This window comes from Canis lupus, chromosome 24 (assembly GCF_011100685.1).
Source record: "Canis lupus familiaris isolate Mischka breed German Shepherd chromosome 24, alternate assembly UU_Cfam_GSD_1.0, whole genome shotgun sequence".
NCBI lineage: Eukaryota > Metazoa > Chordata > Mammalia > Carnivora > Canidae > Canis > Canis lupus.
In genome coordinates this window covers 48,144,647-48,163,578 of record NC_049245.1, presented here as the reverse complement: position 1 = coordinate 48,163,578, position 18,932 = coordinate 48,144,647, and the positions used below count along the sequence as shown (strand labels likewise).

Here is an 18,932-nt window from a genome sequence, read left to right as displayed (position 1 = left end):
CATGCGGGGACCCCGATGCAGGACTTGATCCCGGGACCCCGGAGTCACGCCCTGAGCTGAAGGCAGATGCTCACCCGCTGAGCCCCCGGGTGTCCCTCAGGTGCTCACCTTTTAAGAAAAGAACGGCAGGTTAGAGGTGCAGGTTAGAGGTGCAGCGTTACTGGATGGGAACAGATGTTGCAGAACGTTCGCGCTGGTGTGTCTGGTTCCGGGTAGGTGGGAGTTCTCGGAATTATTCTTACAACTTTTCCAATAGTTGGAAAGTGTTTCAGCATAAACCGCAACTGCTTGTGCTGCTGGGGGGCAGGCGCTGCCTCCGGCCTCCTGTTTGGGGTCTGTTTCTGTCTTGGTGTCCGGGAGCCCGTGGTACAGGTGACATTTCCGGTCACAGGACATCTCAGGCTTAAAATTCACAGAAATGTGTTTCCTGGCTTGTGAAGCTGGTCGGCTTTCTTTTTAAGAAAAACAAAACAAAACAAAACCAAGTTGCCCTGTAGCTTATCCTGGGGGTTTTGTAACAAAGTCTCACAAGCCGGGGCCTTGGAATGACAGAGGAGCTGCCCTGGCTGTTCTGGGGCCAGAGTTGAAATCGGGTGTCCCCGGCCTGCTGCCCCGAGACGTCCAGCTCCGGGAGCCGGGCCTGTGGCCCCGAGGCTCTGTCTCCGCCTGGTCTTTCCCCGCATCTCTCTGTCCAGATCCCCCTTATGCGACGACACCAGCACCGTTGGGTTTCGACCTCGTCTTACGCCGGTTAAATCTGCCAGGACCCTGTTTTCAAATTGGGTCACGTCGGCAGGTACTGGGGGCTGGACGTCAGCACGGGATTCTGGGGACACAACTGAGCCGTGGAGTGTCTGCGTCCCCCCCGGGCATGCAGTGGGCACCACACAGCCCACCCCAGATCGCGAGCGCTGTCCCGCCTGAGCCGCGTCTCCTGGGCACCGATGCGGTGGCACCGGGATGGCGCCGGGTGTGGTGCTTGGTGCGGCCTCGCCGTCCCCCTGCAAGTGCACTGGCCCAGATCGGGACGCGCCGTCTGCTTCTCCAGCGCTTAGGGTGGGACGTTTAAAAAACACGTCTTAGGTTCAACCTGTAGGACTTCAGTTCTGCAGGGTTCACGTAAAAAAGGTCCTTGGCTCACCCGAGAGTGTGCCCCGAGCCTGCCCAGCGGGGGATGCGGCTCCAGAGGCTCGCGACCCCACGGCGACAGGCTGGCGGCCGTCCTGGGAGGAGTGTCCGGAGGCTTCCTGGAGGCGGCGGCCGCCGCTGGCTTGCCCTCCCGCTCCCACTCAGCCGGAAATCGCCTTTGTGGCTGAGACCCGTGAGGGATCCGCGCTGCCCGACGCCTCGCGCAAAACCAGGATGAGCAATAAGGAGCTTGACGGCCGTGAAGACCAGGCGGAACGAGGCTCGGCTCTGGCAGGGGCGTCTGGGAGGACGAGCTGAAGACCTGACCTCTTCCCCTTTTTCTCCCCGAACCCACAAGATGATGAAATTCCCCCGACCAGCTCCCCAGCCGCGGGAGCCGAGAAACCAGAAGTCCGCGGTACCGGGGCCGTCAGGTGGGCGGGCGCTGGCCCGTGTCCCCAGTGTCCCTCGAGCCCGCCCGGCCGTGCCTGTCCCCGCCGACCCCGGGGCCCGCTCCCACCTGCCAGGCCCCCAGGCGGGGCCTCGCCCCCTGAAGTGCCGGCCTCTGCGTCCCCGTTGTGGTTGCCGGGGCCCCCGCCGTCCCCAGGGCCCTGCCAGGCTCTCATGTGGACCCCCCGGGGCGGTGCCCTCGACGCCTCTGTCTCCAGGTCTCGCGGGCACCGGAGCCGTCCTGAAACACGCCCTCGGCTCTGGCGCTTCTGCGGCCGCTGGGTTCTTGTCCGCGGGCGGCAGCTGGGCTGGCCAGGCCGGAGGCTCAGGGCTCTGGCACCTGCAGGTGCCGGGGCGAGGCCGGGAGGCCGGGGGCCTCCGCTCGCAGAGCGGCCTCCGCACGCCGGCCCGGGTCAGCTCCTGCAGCAGAGTCGCTGGGCCCAGGCTGGCGGCGCAGACGTGTCCAGCTGCGGAGGCGGGCGCTCCTGGAGTCCCGGGCCAGCACTTCCCACTCCCGGGCACGCTCAGCGAGGGGGGCCGCCCGCCCCCGGACCTCGGGGCCGTCTTGAGAGGCCAGCGCTGCCCTCTGAACGTGTGCTGCCCCCGGCGGCCCCCCAGTGGCTCGTACCCCCCCCCCGGGGGCTGCCCCTGCCCAGCCGCCCCCACGGCACCTTGTGCTGACCCGCCGTCGGCTGCTGGGGCTCGGGCCTTCTGGGGGGGCCCGTGTGGGAGGTGGGGCCGTGGCCTCCGCAGATGCTCGCACCGGGTGACATGGCGAGACCCCGGAGTTCTCCCCTGTTGCAAGTTGTGGGTGTGCAGTGCGGGGTGGGCAGGGGCCACCTGAGCGCACGGCTCCGCGGCCGGGGGGCGGGGGCGCCCTCGAGAGAGGAAGTGACGCAGAGGCAGGTAGGGAGGCCAGGCGAGGTCGGGGCGAGGAGGGGAACCGAGAGAGGCCGGGGAGGGGCTGGAAGTTGGCGCCCCCAGACCTGAGGCCCAGCCGCAGGAGGGTGCCCAGGGCTGCAGTTTCGGATCTGAGCGGCCGCAGAGTGGACGACGGAAGTGGGGCACCTCCCCGTGCCCGCTGGCTGTCGCTGGGAGGAGTCTGGGTAGCGTGGCCCCCGTGTCACCCGCCGAGGGGCCGTCGGACCCGCAGAGGACGGCGTGGAAGCAGTGCTCCTCGTGGCTCCCCGGGCCGCCGTCTGCGAGCCCTGAACCCTCTACGGACCCCAGAGGCCGGAGCTGCGCCCGGGGCCGGGCCTCAGGCGGCTGACGTTGGCCCGGGGTGACGCCCCGGGATGAGTGGCGCTTCCCCTGCGGCCCGATGACCGCGGCCCCGGTGTTCCTGGGCGGTGGGAGCGGCGTGTGAGTGCGGGGCCGTCCGAGGAGCCGCGGCTGGAAGTCCCCCCGCAGATCTCTCCCGGCCCTCCCGGGACGCCTGTCCCCGTGCCTCCGCTCTGTACGGACGCCGCCGGTCCCACTGGACGAGGGCCACCGAGGGACTGCATCCGAGCGGTTGCACCTGCCACAACCCTGTGCCCAAGGAAGTCCAAGGTCTCAGGAAGTGGGGCTGGAAACACAACTAACGGATTTTGTGGGACAGACAGATGCCACCCCACAGATGGCGAGGCTGAGTCTGACCTGTCGGGCGTCGCACGGCGGGACCCGGCAGCTCGGCCGGTGCAGACAGGTGGAGGCTGGGGAACCAAGATCCCGCGGTTGACCCGAAGCTCCTTCGGGCTTGGATCCGTCGCCTGGGCCCTGAGCGTCTTCACAGCAGACTCCTTCCTGCCCTGGAAGGTGGTACAAGTGACTCTCGCATGCAAGTCCCTCCCGACGGGAATCGGTGGTTTTCCCGCTACAGACTGCGGAGTTCGCAGCTGATTCGCAAGCCGCCCTGATCGGGTGGTGATTTACTCCACGATTGTCCACACAGGCTGAGACGCAGAGCCCGGCAGGCGGTCGCCCTCCCCGTCGCCCTCCCTGATTCTCACAGGGTCGGCTTTGCTGCGAGGAAACCGGGCGGTGAGGGGCATGGCTTCCTGATGGGAACGTGGGTACCTGGCCCTGGACGCCCTGTCCACGGGCCAGGATCCAGGGACGGTCACGCTCCCGACGCCACCAGCACCTTGTGGCCTTTGGCGCCTCCGGGGACCGGGGCCGATCGCCGAATGGGCTTCCTGGACTTGAGGCAGGTGTCGGCCCCCCTCGGTGCCCTGGAGGCCGGGTGCGAGGAGTGACCCCCGTGGTGGGGTGGCCGTTCCCGTGGAGCCTCCTTCCACCACCGCCCCTGGGTGGTGACCCCGCGGGGCCTGAGGCACCAAGGCCGACAGCCGTCAGCCTCCCTGCGGCCCCGTGAACGCGCGCGACCCGTGGCCGGTGCTCGGGGTGGTTCAGCAGCGGGGCCCCAGGGTCTGGGCTGGGGGTGGCCCTGCCCGTCACGTTCCTGCAGCAGGAGGGGGGTGAGGAGGGGGGGCGGGGGTGCAGGACCCGGACCCCTGGTGGGGGTGAGAGCCTGTCCTTGCTCGGCCCGTCCTCCCCGCCCGTGACTGAAGCAGAATGACAGCTTTTGTTGTTTTGTTTTTTTATTTATTTGAACCTTATTGCCACTAAAATACAAAAGTGGCTAAAAATGAGAGCCTATCAATTTTAACACTTCCCGTGAAAGCAGCAGCTAAATAGTGGCTTTTAGATGAATATCAAAGGTCACCTGCTCACTGCTAAGGACACAAAAAACAATTAAAAAATAAGAATTCAAAGAAGAACAGTTAGAATACGTCTGTGCGCCCGACGGCCAAAATCAGCCAATATTGTTGTGTTTTAACGGAAACTACAGACCTTTATCCTTTTTTTTTTTTTAAAGAAATTAAAGTATCACAGATAAAGTTGCAATCCCCTGGTTGTGTGCCCCTCCCGTTCCGCTCACCTTCGCTCCCAGACACGCGCACTTCGTGGTCTCGTGTGCATCACCGCGCGTGTTGATGCTTCCTCTACGAACAATAGTAACGACGGCAAACATAGCTGCTCGGTGTGTGCAGACGTTCTTATAGGGACCGTGTGCCTCGTATCTCATTTAATCTTCACAATAACCTGAAAGGTAAGTATGATTATCATTTTCATGTTGCAGATGAGAAACTTGAGGCACAGAGACATTGAGTGATTCCCCGAGGCCCCGAGGCCCGCGCTCCGGGCCGTGCTTGCGGCCTCAGGACTCGCCGATAGGAAATGACCCCTGAGCCTCAGGGTGGCGAGAGGGATGGTTCTGTGCAAGTCCTACCTGTGATTTCAAGAAGTGTTACCACTCGTAGCCCCTTTGCAATAGGACGTCCTCACGCAACACCTTTGGTATTTAGTCTTTCCGACGCGTGTAGATCTCGTGTGTGTGTTTTAACTGCTACGCAGTGTTCTTTGCTGTGCCCGCGGCACGGTTGTCTACTCCCCTGTGTACTTCTAGTTAACGTCTCCCACCGTGCATGGGGACAAAACAGTTTTTTTGTGGTGAGAGTCTTAGTAACCAAAAAAAAAAGGAAAAAAAAGAGAAAAAAAAACAGGCACCTTGGGGGCTCAGTCAGGTGAGCATCTGCCTTCGGCTCGGGTCATGACCCCAGGGTCCTGGGCTGCAGCCCCGTGTCGGGGTCTCTGCTGGGCGGAGGGCCTGCTTCTCCCTCTCCCTCTGCTTGTGTGCTCACTCACGTGCTCTCTCTCTCTCTCAAATAAATAAATAAAATGTTTTTTTTAATTTATTTATTTTTTTATTTTATTTTTTATTTTTTATTTTTTACGTTATTTTTGTTATTTTTATTTTATTTTTATTTTTTAATTTTTTAATTTTTTTTAAAATTTTTTATTTTTTTAAAAGAGAGTTTTGGGGATCCCTGGGTGGCGCAGCGGTTTGGCGCCTGCCTTTGGCCCAGGGCGCGATCCTGGAGACCCGGGATCGAATCCCACGTCGGGCTCCCGGCATGGAGCCTGCTTCTCCCTCTGCCTGTGTCTCTGCCTCTCTCTCTCTCTCTGTGTGACTATCATGAATAAATAAAAATTTCTAAAAAAAAAAAAAAAGAGAGAGTTTTGGTAACTTTTTTTTTAACCACTAAAGGAATGGAATTGGCTGCGGTTGACCTGCAGTGTTACACTAGTTGCAGGCGTACGACGTGGAGACTGGGCAGGCGTGTACAGTGTCCGGGGCTCATGGCGGCCAGCGGCCCTACACCCCCCGACCCGACCATGGCCTTGAGCATGTTCTCTAGAGTTAAGAGTCGTTTCTTGGTTTGTCCCTTTTCCCCCTTTGTTCATTACTTTTGTTTCTTAGATTCCACACACGAGCGCGATCGTACGGGGTTTGTCTTCCTCGGACTTGTTCTGCTTAGCGTTATGCCCTCGCTCCGTCCACGTCGTTGCAAATGGCAAGATTTCATCGTTTCCGTGGTCGAGTTATTCCAGTGTCTGTGTGTGTGCGTGTGTGCGTGTGCGCCGCACCTTTACCCGGTCATCTGTTGGTGGACCCAGGCTGCTGCCGTAGTTTGACTCTTGTAGCCGATGCTGCTGTGAACACAGGGGTGCACGTGCCCTTTCAAATTAGTGCTTTTGTATTGTTTGGGTTAACAGCCAGGAGTGGGATTGCCGCATCATACGGTGTTTCTATTGCTGATCTTTTGAGGACCCTCCACACTGATCTCCAGAGTGTCTGCACCAGCCTGCGTCCCCACCAGCAGGGTGACAGGGCTCCCCGCTCTCCACGTCCTCGCCAGCACCCGTGGTTTCCTGTGTTGCTGCCTTCAGCCGAGCTGACAGGTGTGACACGTACAGGTGTGTCTCATCGTGGTTTTGATTTGTGTTTCCCTGATGATCAGTGGTGTTGAGCATCTTTTCGCGTGTCTGTTGGCCGTGCGTAGGTCTTCTTTGGAGAAACGTCTGTTCGTGTCTTCTGCACGTTTTTAAATTGGATTATTTGGTTTTTGGGTGTTGCGTTTTATAAGTTTTTTTTTTTAAGATTTTATTTATTTATTCATGAGAGACACAGAAAAAGAGGCAGAGACACAGGCAGCGGGAGAAGCAGGCTCCATGGAGGGAGCTCAATGTGGGACTCGATCGCACCCTGAGCCGAAGGCAGGCGCTCAACAGCTGAGCCCCCCAGGTGCCCCGAGTTGTATAAGTTTTTCCTATACTTTGGATACTAATCCTTTATCAGCTGTATTATGTGCAAACATCTTCTGTTCCGTTTGCCTTTTAGTGTATTGGTTGTTTCCTTTGCTGTGCAGAAGCTTTTTATTTTGATGAAGTCCCAATAGTTTAGTTTGCTCTTGTTTCCCTCGCCTCAGGAGACATATCTAGGAAAAATGTCACTTCGGCCGACGTCAGAGGTACTACTGCCTGTGCGCTCTCCTAGGATTTTTATGCTTTTAGGTCTCACATTTAGGTCCCTACTCCGTTTTGAATCTATTTTTGTGTATGGTGTGAGGAAGTGGTCTTGTTTCATTCTTCCGCATGTGGCCGTGCAGTTTCCCCAACACTGTTTGTGGACGAGACTGTGTTCTTCCCGTTGGACACTCTTGTTCATTTGTTGAAGATTAATTGACCATATAATTATGGATCTATCTCTGGGCCCTCTATTCTGTTTCATTGATCTGTGTGTCTGTTTTTGTGCCAGCACCATACTGTTTTGATTACTAGAGTTTTGGGTTTTTTTTAGGATTTTATTTATTTATTCGACAGAGAAAGAGCGAGAGACAGCGAGAGAGCGAACAGGGGGAGGGGGAGAGGGAGAAGCAGACGCCTGCTGAGCAGGAAGCCGAGGTGGGACTCGATCCCAGGACCCTGGGGTCATGCCCTGAGCTGAAGGCAGATGCTCGACCACTGAGCCCCCAGGTGCCCTGCAATGGATTTCTTTCTTTTTTTTTTTTTTTTGCAATGGATTTCTTATATTGATTTTTGTATCCTGTGAACCTACTGATGTCATTTATGAATTATGGTAGTTTTTTGGTGGCGTCTTTAGGGTTTCCTATGTATAGTATCACGTCATCTGCAAATAGTGAAAACTTAACTTCCTCCTTACTGATTTGGATGCCTTTTATTCCTTTTTCTTATCTGATTGCTGTGGCTCGGACTCCCAGCACTAAGTTGAACAGTCATGAGAGTGGGCATCCTTGTCATGTTCCCGACCGTAGTAGGAAAGCGCTTGCTTTCCCCCATTGCCGATGTTGTTGACTGTGGGTTTTTCGTGAAAGGCCTTTACCACGTTGACATATGTTCCCTCTAAACCTACTGTTGAGAGTTTTTGTCACGATTACATGTTGTACTTTGTCAAATGGTTCTTCTGTATCAGTTGAAATGATCCAGTGGTTCTAGTCCTTTCTCTTATTGATATGATGATATTTCACGTGGATTGATTTGTGGGTATTGAACCACCTTGCAACCGAGGAATAAATCCCACTTGATTGTGGTGAATGAGTTTTTCAATGTACCGTTGGATTCGGTTTCCTAGTATTGGGGTGGGGGTTACATCTCTGTTCATCAGGGTTATTGGGCCTGTAGTTCTCTCCCGGTAGCGTCTTTACCTGGTTTCGGTATTGGGATGATGCTGGCCTCAGAATGAGTTTGGAAGCGCTGCTTTGCTTTCCCTTTTATCTCACAGGGGGGCATTTTTAAGATGATTCCAGGTGGTGTTTGGAAACGTGTTATAGTGACCAAAGGAAAGTGTGTGTGTTGCGACAGCTTTGAGTCAGTGAAGAGGTGTGTGAGGTGGACCCAGCCACTTCATTCATGAGAGACACAGAGAGAGGCAGAGACCCAGGCAGAGGGAGAAGCAGGCTCCATGCACGGAGCCCGATGTGGGACTCGATCCCAGGACCCCGGGGTCACGCCCTGAGCTGAAGGCAGGTGCTCAACCGCTGAGCCCCCCAGGAGTCCCTTAATGTATTAAAAAGATGTATTTATTTTAAAGGGAGAGTGAGGAGGGGGAGGGGCAGCGGGTGCGGGGAGAGAGAGGCAGAGAAGGGGACCGACCCCTCCACGGAGCAGGGAGCCCGACTGGGGCTCGATCCCAGCACCCCGGGGTCATGACCCGAGCGGAAACCGAGAGTGGGATGCTTGACTGACTTTAATGTGTGTCCTCAAGGGTGCGGGACGAGGTCCCTTGGGTTATTTCACCTACAGTTCACATTTGGGTAAGAAAGTCACTCCAGCAAGTAATGGGACGATCTGGTGTCTGTGCCGGGAGGTGGCCGCGGAGTGAGGGTTCTGTTCAGGGCCCGGCGTGGTGGTGGTCATGGCCGTCAGCCTCACGCCCCTCGCGTCCACCCCGCCGGCCGTGCCCCCGCCCTGCCTGACTCCCCCCACACGTTTGTGTCCAGCACGTGGGTAACTCGCTTGTTCTTCCCCCACAGAGTCTGTAGAAGAGCAACGCCAGGACTTCCAGATGAACAACCGAAAGGAAGACATGGAAATCGCGTCCCACTACCGGCACCTGCTCCGCGAGCTCAACGAGCAGAGGCAGCACGGCGTCCTGTGTGACGTCTGTGTCGTGGTTGAGGGCAAGGTGTTCAAGGCACATAAGAACGTCCTGCTCGGCAGCAGCCGCTACTTTAAGACGCTGTACTGCCAGGTGCAGAAGACGTCCGACCAGGCCACCGTCACACACCTGGACATCGTCACGGCCCAGGGCTTCAAGGCCATCATCGACTTCATGTACTCGGCCCACCTGGCCCTGACCAGCAGGAATGTCATCGAGGTGATGTCCGCCGCCAGCTTCCTGCAGATGACGGACATTGTGCAGGCGTGCCACGACTTCATCAAGGCCGCACTGGACATCAGCATCAAGCCCGATGCCTCGGACGAGCTCTCAGAGTTTGAGATCAGCGCCCCGCCGGGCAGCAGCACGGACGCCCTGATCTCGGCTGTGATGGCCGGAAGGAGCATCTCCCCGTGGCTGGCCCGGCGCACCAGCCCCGCCAACTCTTCGGGAGACTCGGCCATCGCCAGCTGCCACGAGGGAGGAAGCAGCTACGGCAAAGAGGACCAGGAGCCCAAGGCCGACGGCCCCGACGACATTTCCTCGCAGTCGCTGTGGCCTGGCGACGTGGGCTACGGGTCTCTGCGTGTCAAGGAAGAGCAGGTTTCACCGTCTCATTACGGGGGGAGCGAGCTGCCTTCCGCCAGGGACGGGGTGATACAGAACTCCTTCTCAGAGCAGGCCGGAGGGGACGGCTGGCAGCCCACAGGTCGAAGGAAGAATCGGAAAAACAAGGAGACCGTCCGGCATATCACGCAGCAGGTGGAGGACGACAGCCGGGCCGGGTCCCCAGTGGCCTCTTTCCTGCCGACGTCCGGGTGGCCGTTCAGCAGCCGCGACTCAAGTAAGCCTTTTGTTCTTACGGGCGGGCGCTCCCACCCTGCCAGGCCCAGCGCCCTGCGTGGCTTCCAGGGAAGCAGCACGGCCCCCCACGCTGGTGCCGCCCCGTGGCCATCGCCTCCCGCGGTCCCCTCTGTAGGCGCAGGGAGTGCCACCTCGGGGCCCGCGTCCCCGGCACAGAGATGGGGCTCCCAGTCGCGGGAAAGTGGGGTGACACCCAGTGTGTGGGGTCAGCTTGACGGGTCTGCTTCCCTTTTGTAGGAAACACTATGAGGGTAGCTTAATTTTAAAAAGATTTATTTCATTTGTTTATTTGAGAACGAGTGCGAGCAGGGGTGAGGGTGGCAGAGGGAGGAGCAGCCTCCCCACGGAGCAGGGAGCCCGACGTGGGGCTCGATCCCAGGATGCTGAGATCATGACCTGATGCTCAACCCACTGGGCCCCCCAGGCGCCCCCATTTTAAAAGACTTAAATGTTAAAATGTTAAAAGGTGGAAAGTGCGTCAGATGAGGTGAGATGAAGGTGGGACGGGAGCGGACCTCACACCTCGGGGCCTCGGTTCTGGGTGCTCTGCAGCCGGCGCGTGTTCTTGTCATCGGCGTGGCTGTTGGACAGCCGGGTGCGTGCGCGTGCTCCGTCCGCGGCAGAAGCGCTCCCCCGACGGGGACGCGAGGGTCTGCTGCAGGGCAGCCTCGCAGTGAGGGGAGTCTCCTCGTGCCCGACACGCTCGGCTCCGGGGGGCAAATGACGGGCCGCGCAGAGGCTCTCCGTGGCCCCGCGTGCGGCCCCCGGGGACCCGGCGTGGCTCTGAGCCCGGTCCTCACGCTCTGGAGGACAGCGTCACGGGTGTCCCAGGCCAGCAGGTGGCAAACCTGACGCTGCCCGAAGCAGCAGGTGCCCCTCCCGGTGCTGAGTGCAGAACGGGCACTGCCCACGGCCCCCACGCGCCGCAGCCCAGCTCCGGACTGAGTGGTGGACGGGGCGAGATGGTCCAGGGCAGGCCGGAGGCTTCTAGGCCAGTTCTGGTTCCGGGGCGGCCCCCCGGCAGGGTCCTAGATCCCCTGGAACATGGGAAGGCAGAGGGGAGGCAGCAGACGGGCATAACGAGCCTGAGAAGTGTCACAGATGCCGAGCGTGCCGTGCTCCCGGGGGCAGCTGCCCACTCCCCGGCCCGGCCCTGCTCCCCACTCGCTAGCCTAGCTTTTATTGTCGTGCGAGGGTGCAGATGCCCTCGCTGGGTGCGCGGCTCAGGGGCAGCAATACCTCACGCTGTCACACGACTGGCGTTGCTGCTCATCTCGAGCTTCCGTCGTCCCGAACTGAAACCGTATCCAGTAAGCGGGGACCCCGAGGTGCTCCGGGGCCTTGTCACTCTCTCCGTCCTGCTGCGTCCCCAGCCCCGAGCACGGCGCCAGACCCTGGCGTGCCCGGGACGCGATGGTTAATCGTGGTCTTTCAGCCTGGGGCTGGACGGATCTGCCGTGGGGACGGTCCCGGGTGTGTAGCAACATCCCCGGCCTCGGCCACCTGGGTGCCAACAGCAGCCCATCCCCTCGCTTGGTGACAAGCAGGAGCATGTCCAGGCACTTAAACGTCCCCAACGGGCAGACCGCGGAACTGTAGGACATTAGCTGAGCTAAGAGGACTGTGAGGTCTCTGAGCTGATGGGGAGCCACCTGTCCCCGCCAGCTGTGCTCGGCAGAGGTCCCCCGCGTGCCCCAGGCTCCCTTTATAGTCCGTCACCGGCCCTGAGCAGAATCTGAGAAGCTGCGGTCCCCGGCGGACGCCCTGAGGGCGAGGCTTCATGTGGAACCTTCTGGGTGCCGCAGCCCCGGACGCCGGCTTGAGGTCCTGAGCCCCCGGCGGCCGCGATGCTGGCGACGTGAGGGCCCGTCAGCCTAGTAAGGAACGGACGCTCCTCCGGCCTGTGGGATTGAGGTTTTAAATGCAGTCGTGAAGCAGAAGGTGTTTTTAGAATCCAACAAGTGATTTCGGCTGCGTACTTTTGTTAATGTCTTAAATCCCCCCGGGTTACCAAGGCAACCGCGAGCCGCTTCTGTTAGATTATTCTGAGTCGCGGAGACAAGGACGGGGGGCTGTCGGCTTGCGTGCACGGTGCCTGCCCGCTGTGCTGGTCACTCCCTCCCCAGTGTGCCGGGGCTGGCCGCAGAGGCTCGAGTTGCGGTTCCGCAGGGACGTCAGGTTGTGTCCATTGAGTATTTGTTACCCGTAGACAAAAGAGTATTTTATTTTTTTTTTTGACCTTTCTTTAGCATTTCTTTATTTTTTTATTTTTATTTTTTAAAGATTTATTTATTTATTTATCATAGAGAGAGAGAGGCAGAGACACAGGAGGAGGGAGAAGCAGGCTCCATGCAGGGAGCCTGACATGGGACTCGATCACGGGTCTCCAGGATCGCACCGTGGGCTGAAGGTGGCGCTAAACCGCTAAACCACCCAGGGATCCCCTCTTTAGCATTTTTTAAATAACAAATTAGACAAGAGTATTTTATTTTATTTTATTTTATTTTGTTTTGTTTTGTTTTGTTTTGTTTTGTTTTATTTTATTTTGTTTTATTTTATTTATTTTTTTAGATGAGAGTATTTTAACGTCTCATCCTATTCGTGGGAGAAGAGGCCCTATCCCAGGGGAATGTGTCGGGCGGTGGTTGCAGGTCACCTGGGGGCTCCGCACAGATGCTCAGAGGTGGCTCCGCAGCCAGGGCCACCTGCCCGGTCCCGTCCCTGTGTCCCCCACCCCACGACCGGTGCTGATGCTGAGCCCGCGAGCATTCAAGAGCCATTTTCCCGAGCAAAAGGCCAAGAGCATGTTTCTCTAGTGGCTTCCAAGGAAGTGACCGTTGACGTCTACTTCTGGGTGACAGCCGGTGCCTGCACGGCAGCTGGGGGGGCAGGTCGGCTGTGCGTCGGGCTGGGGCCGCCCCACGTTGCTTCCGCGCGTCCTCCCGGGGCTCCAGCCCGTGTGACCCCGGGATGGCCCCGGACGCCGGATGAGGCCGGCTCAGAAGCCGCTGAGGGAGGAGCCCGGGTGCTTGTCCTAACGTCCACACGTGTCCTTGAAAGGTTTTGCCAAAAGGGGCTTCCGTGGCTCGAATGAGGTGCGTGGCTTTTGCAAAGTAATCGTTCATACCTGAGCCCTTGTGACGCGGGTCTTGATGCGGTGGAAGCGTCGGAACCGCCGGGCGGTGGCGAAGGTGCTCTCTGTGCGCCCCCCGCTGGCTACTCCCACCCTCCGGCCTCTTCCCCCAGCGGGAGGGAGCACGGGCGCCACGCCTGGGGGTGCCCCACGCCGGCCCCCCGAGGGCTCACATAGGAGCCGCCACGCAGGTCTGCGGAGGTGAGCTGGGAGGAGGCTCACGGGCCGTGTGGAAGCCGCGGAGGGCACGGAGGATGCGTCCGAGAGGCGGTGACCCGGGGGTTCTGGTTCACCGACACGTCGGGTCCTGATCCTCCTGGAGACCTGAAGGGTGGAGCGTGTGCCCGGCGCCCGGGCGTCATCCGCTGGGCAACTCGAGGAGGCCACCTTCCACGGCTGACGGTTGTCGTCTTGCTCCGTGTGCACTTGTGCTTTGGGGTAAAAGAGCCCGAATGAGATGCGACACCTGCGTCCCGAGGGGCAGGGACGGGCCGCAGCCTCCACCCCGTCACGCCCTCGGCCCTAAGGACTGTGCTCCGAGGCCCTCCCGGCGTTCCCCCCACGTGAGCAGAGCCCGTGCTGGACCCCCACGGTGCCGCCAGGTGGCAGCTGGGGACCCGCCGCAGGAGCGGCCCCTTTGTCAGCTTATGGGTTGACAGCAGGAGGACCGGGCCGCCCCGGAGCACCCGCTGCCGGGATGAGGGCCCGCGAGGTCCTTGGTTGCGTTCGGGAGGGCGGGCACCAGGTGCCAAGGAGCACACGAGCCTGGCCACAGCCGGAGGCCGGCGTGGGTGCAGAAGTCCCACCTGTGCCCAAGGCCGTACTTTGGAATCACTGTCGCGCGTGACGGGCCCATGACCTCGGCTTTGCTGTGTCTCAGCAGCCGCTCCTCCTGCTGCAACGGAAGCGAAGCCTTTGCGTCTGGATTTTCTAGAACATGGAGTTCATGAAGGATGCGCCTTGGAGGGGCTCTCGCGGACACAGGGTGCTGCTGGGTGCTTGTGGGGGGCAGGGGCTTCGCCGACTGGAGTGTCTGGCCCGCGTGTCCGGCCCGCGCGAGGGTGTCCGCTGCGTGGGTGCCCCTCAGCTGGAGGCGCCGTCTCGCTGGATACTGGTCTGACTTGAACTCGGGGGCTTCTGCTTCCTTCGCCCCCCGGCTTAGTTCCCTTGGGAGTGTGGGGGCAGGTGCGACGCCCCCGCGGGCTGTGACGAGGACCCTGGCGAGGACGGCCTGGGCCGTGCAGGGACCTTGAGGCTGAGGCTCTGCAAACGTGTGACCGCGCGGCCTGGGGACTTCCGCCGAAGTGGACGTGTTACGAGGAGTCGGTCACGGTAAGGTCTTTGCAAACTTGGATGCCACCGCCTTTTGCGGACTTTAAGAAGCCTGAGGCGTGGGTGTAGCGAACGCGGCAGAGAGGTGTGCGGCCCTCGGGGGTGGGCGGCCGCCCCCCGCCGCCCCGGGGCTGCTCTCAGGCCCCACGAAGCCCCGTCCAGCGCCCGCGGGGTCGGTCGTGGGCGTGGGGTTGGCTCCGGGCTCCCCGGTTTGGGTTGTGAGCATTGTGCACAGCCTGCAGCCTCCACGGCCTCCACGGCCTCCGTGGCCTCGGGCCTCCTCCCTGGTCGGCAGGTGTCGCTCGGCCGCGTCCTCGAGCCTGGCTCCCCGCGCAGCACACCTTGCCGTCGCACCGGCCGCGGGAGGCTGGGCGCTGGGGGGCGCTGCGCCGCGGGGGCTCCCCGAGAACCCCCGGCCGCTCCTGGCCCGCGTGGCCGCGGACCTCCTGCCTCCCTCCACCGGCTCCTGCTCTCACACACGCTCTCTGCCTCTGTCTCAAATATATAAATAAAATCTTAAAAAAATAAAAGATGCTCAATGGGTGGAACCACCCAGGGGCCCCAAGGAATTTTTTTCAGTGAAAATTGCCATTCTTTGTAGCTATTTCTTGAAGTAGGACACACGTACACTAAACCTGCACAGATTTTGAATTTGAATAATTTTTTGTTTCTCTAACATTTTATTGGTGAAATATTTACACTTAAAGAAAACTTGAAAAAAATTCAGCATGTTTGCTGCTTTGGTTCTCCATTTAAGGTCTTGCTGTTTGTGGGGGACGCCTGGGGGCTCAGCAGGTGAGCATCTGCCCCTGGCCCAGGGCGTGGCCCCGGGGTCCTGGGATCGAGTCCCGCGTCTGGCCCCCTGCATGGAGCCTGCTTCTCCCCCTGCCTGTGTCTCCGCCTCTCTTGGTGTCTCATGAATAAATAAAAACAATATTAAAAACAATTTGCTGCTTGCTCTCCTACGTGCTCACCCACGTAACCGTCTGAAAGCCCGTGTTCTCAGCGCGAGCCAGCGCACCCCACAGACGTCATCCTGGATCCACCAGCAAGCACTTCATTGGGGTTCGGTCTGTGCTTACAGTTTGGAGGTCGCGTGGACACCCCGAGTCGCCCCCAACCCGGTGGACCTTCCAATGCGTCTGATAAGTGCGTGCGCCTCGCCGCACCCCTGCAGCCGCTCAGCTGCCCGCCGCCGCGTGTGTAGGGCCTCGTCCGTGTGGAACCGCACGGCGTCTCGCTCGTGCACACCTGCCTGGCCTGGGCCCCGGACACAGCGCCGTCCATCTGTCCACACTCTGTCGGAGCCGCTTGTGTGGGGCTCAGGCTTCTGTGAATGCGCGTGGGGTCGGCACAGGGCTGTGGGGCGCGGTGGCCTGAGTGTAAGGAACCCACCGGTCTCCCCGTGTCACCCGCGTCCTCCACAGCTCGCAGGGGCGTTGCTGGCCTCGAGGCCCTGGAGGGTAAGCTGAGTCCGGCAGGTGCCTCTGTGGTCAGGAGCCGCCCGCACCGCCCGCACCGCCTGCCCGCCTGGTGCTGCTTGACCGCCGCGCTGCCAGCCAGAGACGCTCGTGCGCGAGGACGAGTCCCAAGGAGCGCGGGGCCTGCATCCCTTGAGGCCGTTGCCCCCAGGCCCACACCTTGCAGCCCCGCTGCCGCCAGCGTCCACTCATGGACACAGTCCACGGACCTCAGCCCCCGCAGCCGCCCCCGAGGTGCCCAGCCCCCCCCGCCCCGTCTCTGGGGGTCCGACAGTGCTTCTGAGGCTCGTCTGCGAGCCTGTGCGCATCCCTCAGTCACGCCGTACCAATGGCTCGGGCTGTGACACTCCTGCTGGTGGACACCGGGCTTCCTGGGGGGTTCGGGGGCTGGCACCAGGCCGCGGGGACGGCGGGGCGACGTCGTGCACCTGCGTGTTTGCTGTCGCGTGAGCTTCCCGCCGGGACTTGAGGCTCTCGCTGGCTTCGTGTGGCCTGTCCCCTGGGCTCCACATCCTCTGTGTTCGCCGTTGCTCATCTCGGGATTTGTACGCGTCCCGGAGGCGCCGGCGTTTCTCTGCTGGGCCGTGTTGTTGGTCTCCGTGTCTGTCTTCACATGCTCCCTTCATGAGGTCCGGCTGGAGTGGCTTGTGCTGCGGGGTGAGCGGTGGGCCGCGTGCAGGCCTCCCCACGCGCCCCCACATGTCCCCCACGCACCTCCACGTGCCCCCACACAGCTCCCCACATATCCCGCACGCACCCCCACGTGCCCCCATGCCCCCCCCACGCCCCCCGTGCTCTGCTTTGCAGAAGCGTCTGTTCCAGTCTTGAGCCCACTTCCCGGCGCGGAGCCGAGGGTACATTCTGGTTCCGACCCTCACCAGGTGTGTGTTGTGCAGACGTTTTCTGTCTGTGCCTCGTGCTTTCATGGACCGTGGTTTGCGGAGAAGCACACGTTTTAAACTAGGATGAAGCCCGATTTGCAAACTTTTTTCTTTCGTGGCTCGTACGTCTCGAGTCCTATCACAGAAGTCTTTCCCGAAGGTCACAAACGTTCCCCACGTGTTTTTTCCTGGAAGTTTAACAGATTTAGGTGTGACGTGTAGGCCTGTGGCTCCCGACGATCTCCCTGGGCACGTCTAGTTGTTCAGCTCTGTTTGCCGGAACTCTGGCTTTTACTCACTGAATTGCTGTATAGTCAGCAAGGTGATTGATTCAGTCATGAATTCATTCAATCGTATGTATTTCAACCAAGGAGGGTTCATCGAATGACGTGGAAACTTGCTGATAGTTAAGAAAGTGAGGAAACTGGATTTGAACTTGGATAAAGACACGTGACGTGTTGGAAACCGTGCGTTCTGGACGCGGAGGTGACAAGGACGCCAGATGACGAGGCTACTGATCCTCCCAACCGTGCTGTGCCCCCTGTGAGCCTGACCTGGGCTGTGACCCCCGGGCGGGGGTGGGGGCAGGCGCGGGCCTGCACCTGCCGCTGGGTCTCCCCAACCCCGACCTGTGCACACTCTCCGGAAGCTTCCGTGTGCCGTAGGCAGGGCGCACCCTGGGTGCCCGGCTGGTGGACGGGGCGTCGGGTGGAGCGGGGTGGGGCCTTCCGTGCAGACGTCCTCCAAGGCACGTGAGCATTTTACAGAATGGTCGAGAGTGGAGATTTGGGGAGACCTGAGCCGCGGGTGCGGGCTGTCCAGCAGGCCGTGCCCCCCGACACCCTGCTGGTGAGGCCAGCGCCCCTGCCCCTTCCCCCTGCCGGCCACGACCCCCAGGCCCCGGAGCTCACGTGGCTGGAAGCCTCTTTTCTGTTCCGACTCTGCTCATGCCCCACTTTGTGACTGACCCCACCTGATGCAGTTTGATCAAAAATTCTACTCATTTTAATTATAATCTCTTTTCAGCTTTTCAGCTAAAGAGTGTGAGCTAAATTCTCAAAATGTTATGGTGTATCGTTTACGGGAAGAAGGAGAAAGCGCTGTGCTGCCCTCCACAATGAGACCTTGGCTCTTTTTTTTTTTTAAGATTTTATTTATTTATGACGGGGTTGGGGGGGGGACAGAGAGAGAGGCAGAGACACAGGCGGAGGGAGCAGCAGGCTCCACGCAGGGAGCCCGACGGGGCACTCGATCCCGGGTCTCCAGGATCAGGCCCTGGCTGAAGGCGGCGCTAAACCGCTGCACCACCGGGGCTGCCCCTGATGTTGGTATTTTTAATCCTGTTTGCTTCTTTTATCGAAAAGAGGTCAGCACCAGGAGACGGGCCTGGGTCCTTCCCGTTCCCGTTGCTCGTGCAGCTGCCTGCGGTCACCTCGCTGCCTCACGCGTGTGATGCGCCTGCAGAGGAGCCACGCTCGCGCCGTCCCTCCGTCTGGGGCAGGGCCTTCCTGTCGGCCTGGGAGCGGTGCCAGACCCTCCAGAGGAAGTGGCGCTTGTGTGCAGGTGCACATGCGTGTGCACGTGAGCATGTGTGCGCCTGTACACGCGCGTCCATGGGTCCGGATGAAGAGAACACCCCACAAATGAGTGTTTGGAACTCAGCCCGTTTTTCGGATATGAGATTGGACGCTTTTGGTAAACGAGGCAGCTTGAATCCTGGCAAGTCCGCGGGGCAGCGGCGTCCAGGCAAGGTCTCGACCCCAGAACCTCCCACGCACACGAGGCTTGGCCGCGGTCACCGGGCTGCCCGACCGGCCCTCCGAGGCGTCCCCGGGGAGTTCGTCGGGACTCGGGGAGGTCAGCTGCCTGCGCACGAGCGGCTGTGGCTGCAGGCTCCGTCCCTGCTGGCACGTCCTGCCTTGTCACGGCCGAGCGCACGTCCCCTGCGAGGACAGACCCCTCCTGCTTGCCCTGTCATCCGCCGATGGACGTGTTGCTGTGAGATTGCACACGCGCGTGCCTGCACCTCCCCTGGGTACGAGCCCGCGTGGCAATCATGTGGCCTCAGAGGAGTCGTTACGCCGCCCGCGGCAGTGGCACTGGACATTCTGACGGGCGGGGGAGAGGTTCCAGTGTCCTTACGCCATCGGCCCTGGTGA

At 60.2% G+C, this 18,932-nt stretch overlaps 2 protein-coding genes across 6 annotated transcripts in view; one reads left to right on the top strand and one right to left on the bottom strand.

Annotated features, from left to right (window-relative positions):
* ZBTB46 (zinc finger and BTB domain containing 46) overlaps positions 1-18,932 on the top strand; it is a 51,184-nt gene that overhangs the window by 12,221 nt on the left and 20,031 nt on the right. For all 5 annotated transcript variants that reach the window (XR_005378124.1, XM_038572903.1, XM_038572904.1 and 2 more), the window contains exon 2: positions 8,958-9,926. Coding sequence is in view for 4 of the 5 variants with exons in the window: in XM_038572903.1 (XP_038428831.1) it covers positions 8,990-9,926 (937 nt within the window). In the remaining variant the exon portion in view is untranslated. The remainder of the gene's footprint in view (positions 1-8,957; positions 9,927-18,932) is intronic.
* On the bottom strand, positions 1,138-4,542 carry LOC119877507 (collagen alpha-1(III) chain-like). Its single transcript, XM_038573012.1, has 4 exons — positions 4,502-4,542; positions 3,637-4,021; positions 3,217-3,368; positions 1,138-3,097 (listed from the first exon to the last, which is right to left on the bottom strand). The coding sequence occupies exons 1-4, from the start codon at positions 4,540-4,542 to the stop codon at positions 1,138-1,140; spliced, it is 2,538 nt and encodes an 845-aa protein (XP_038428940.1).

Excerpts from the sequence above, each read along its gene's own strand:
- LOC119877507 (XM_038573012.1), bottom strand. The coding sequence starts at position 4,542 with ATGCACACGAGACCACGAAGTGCGCGTGTCTGGGAGCGAAG. Across the intron at positions 4,022-4,501 it reads GCGCGTGTCTGGGAGCGAAG|GAACGTGACGGGCAGGGCCA; the intron begins GTGAGCGGAACG and ends CTCCTGCTGCAG. Across the intron at positions 3,369-3,636 it reads GACAGGGCGTCCAGGGCCAG|GGCAGGAAGGAGTCTGCTGT; the intron begins GTACCCACGTTC and ends ACCACCTTCCAG.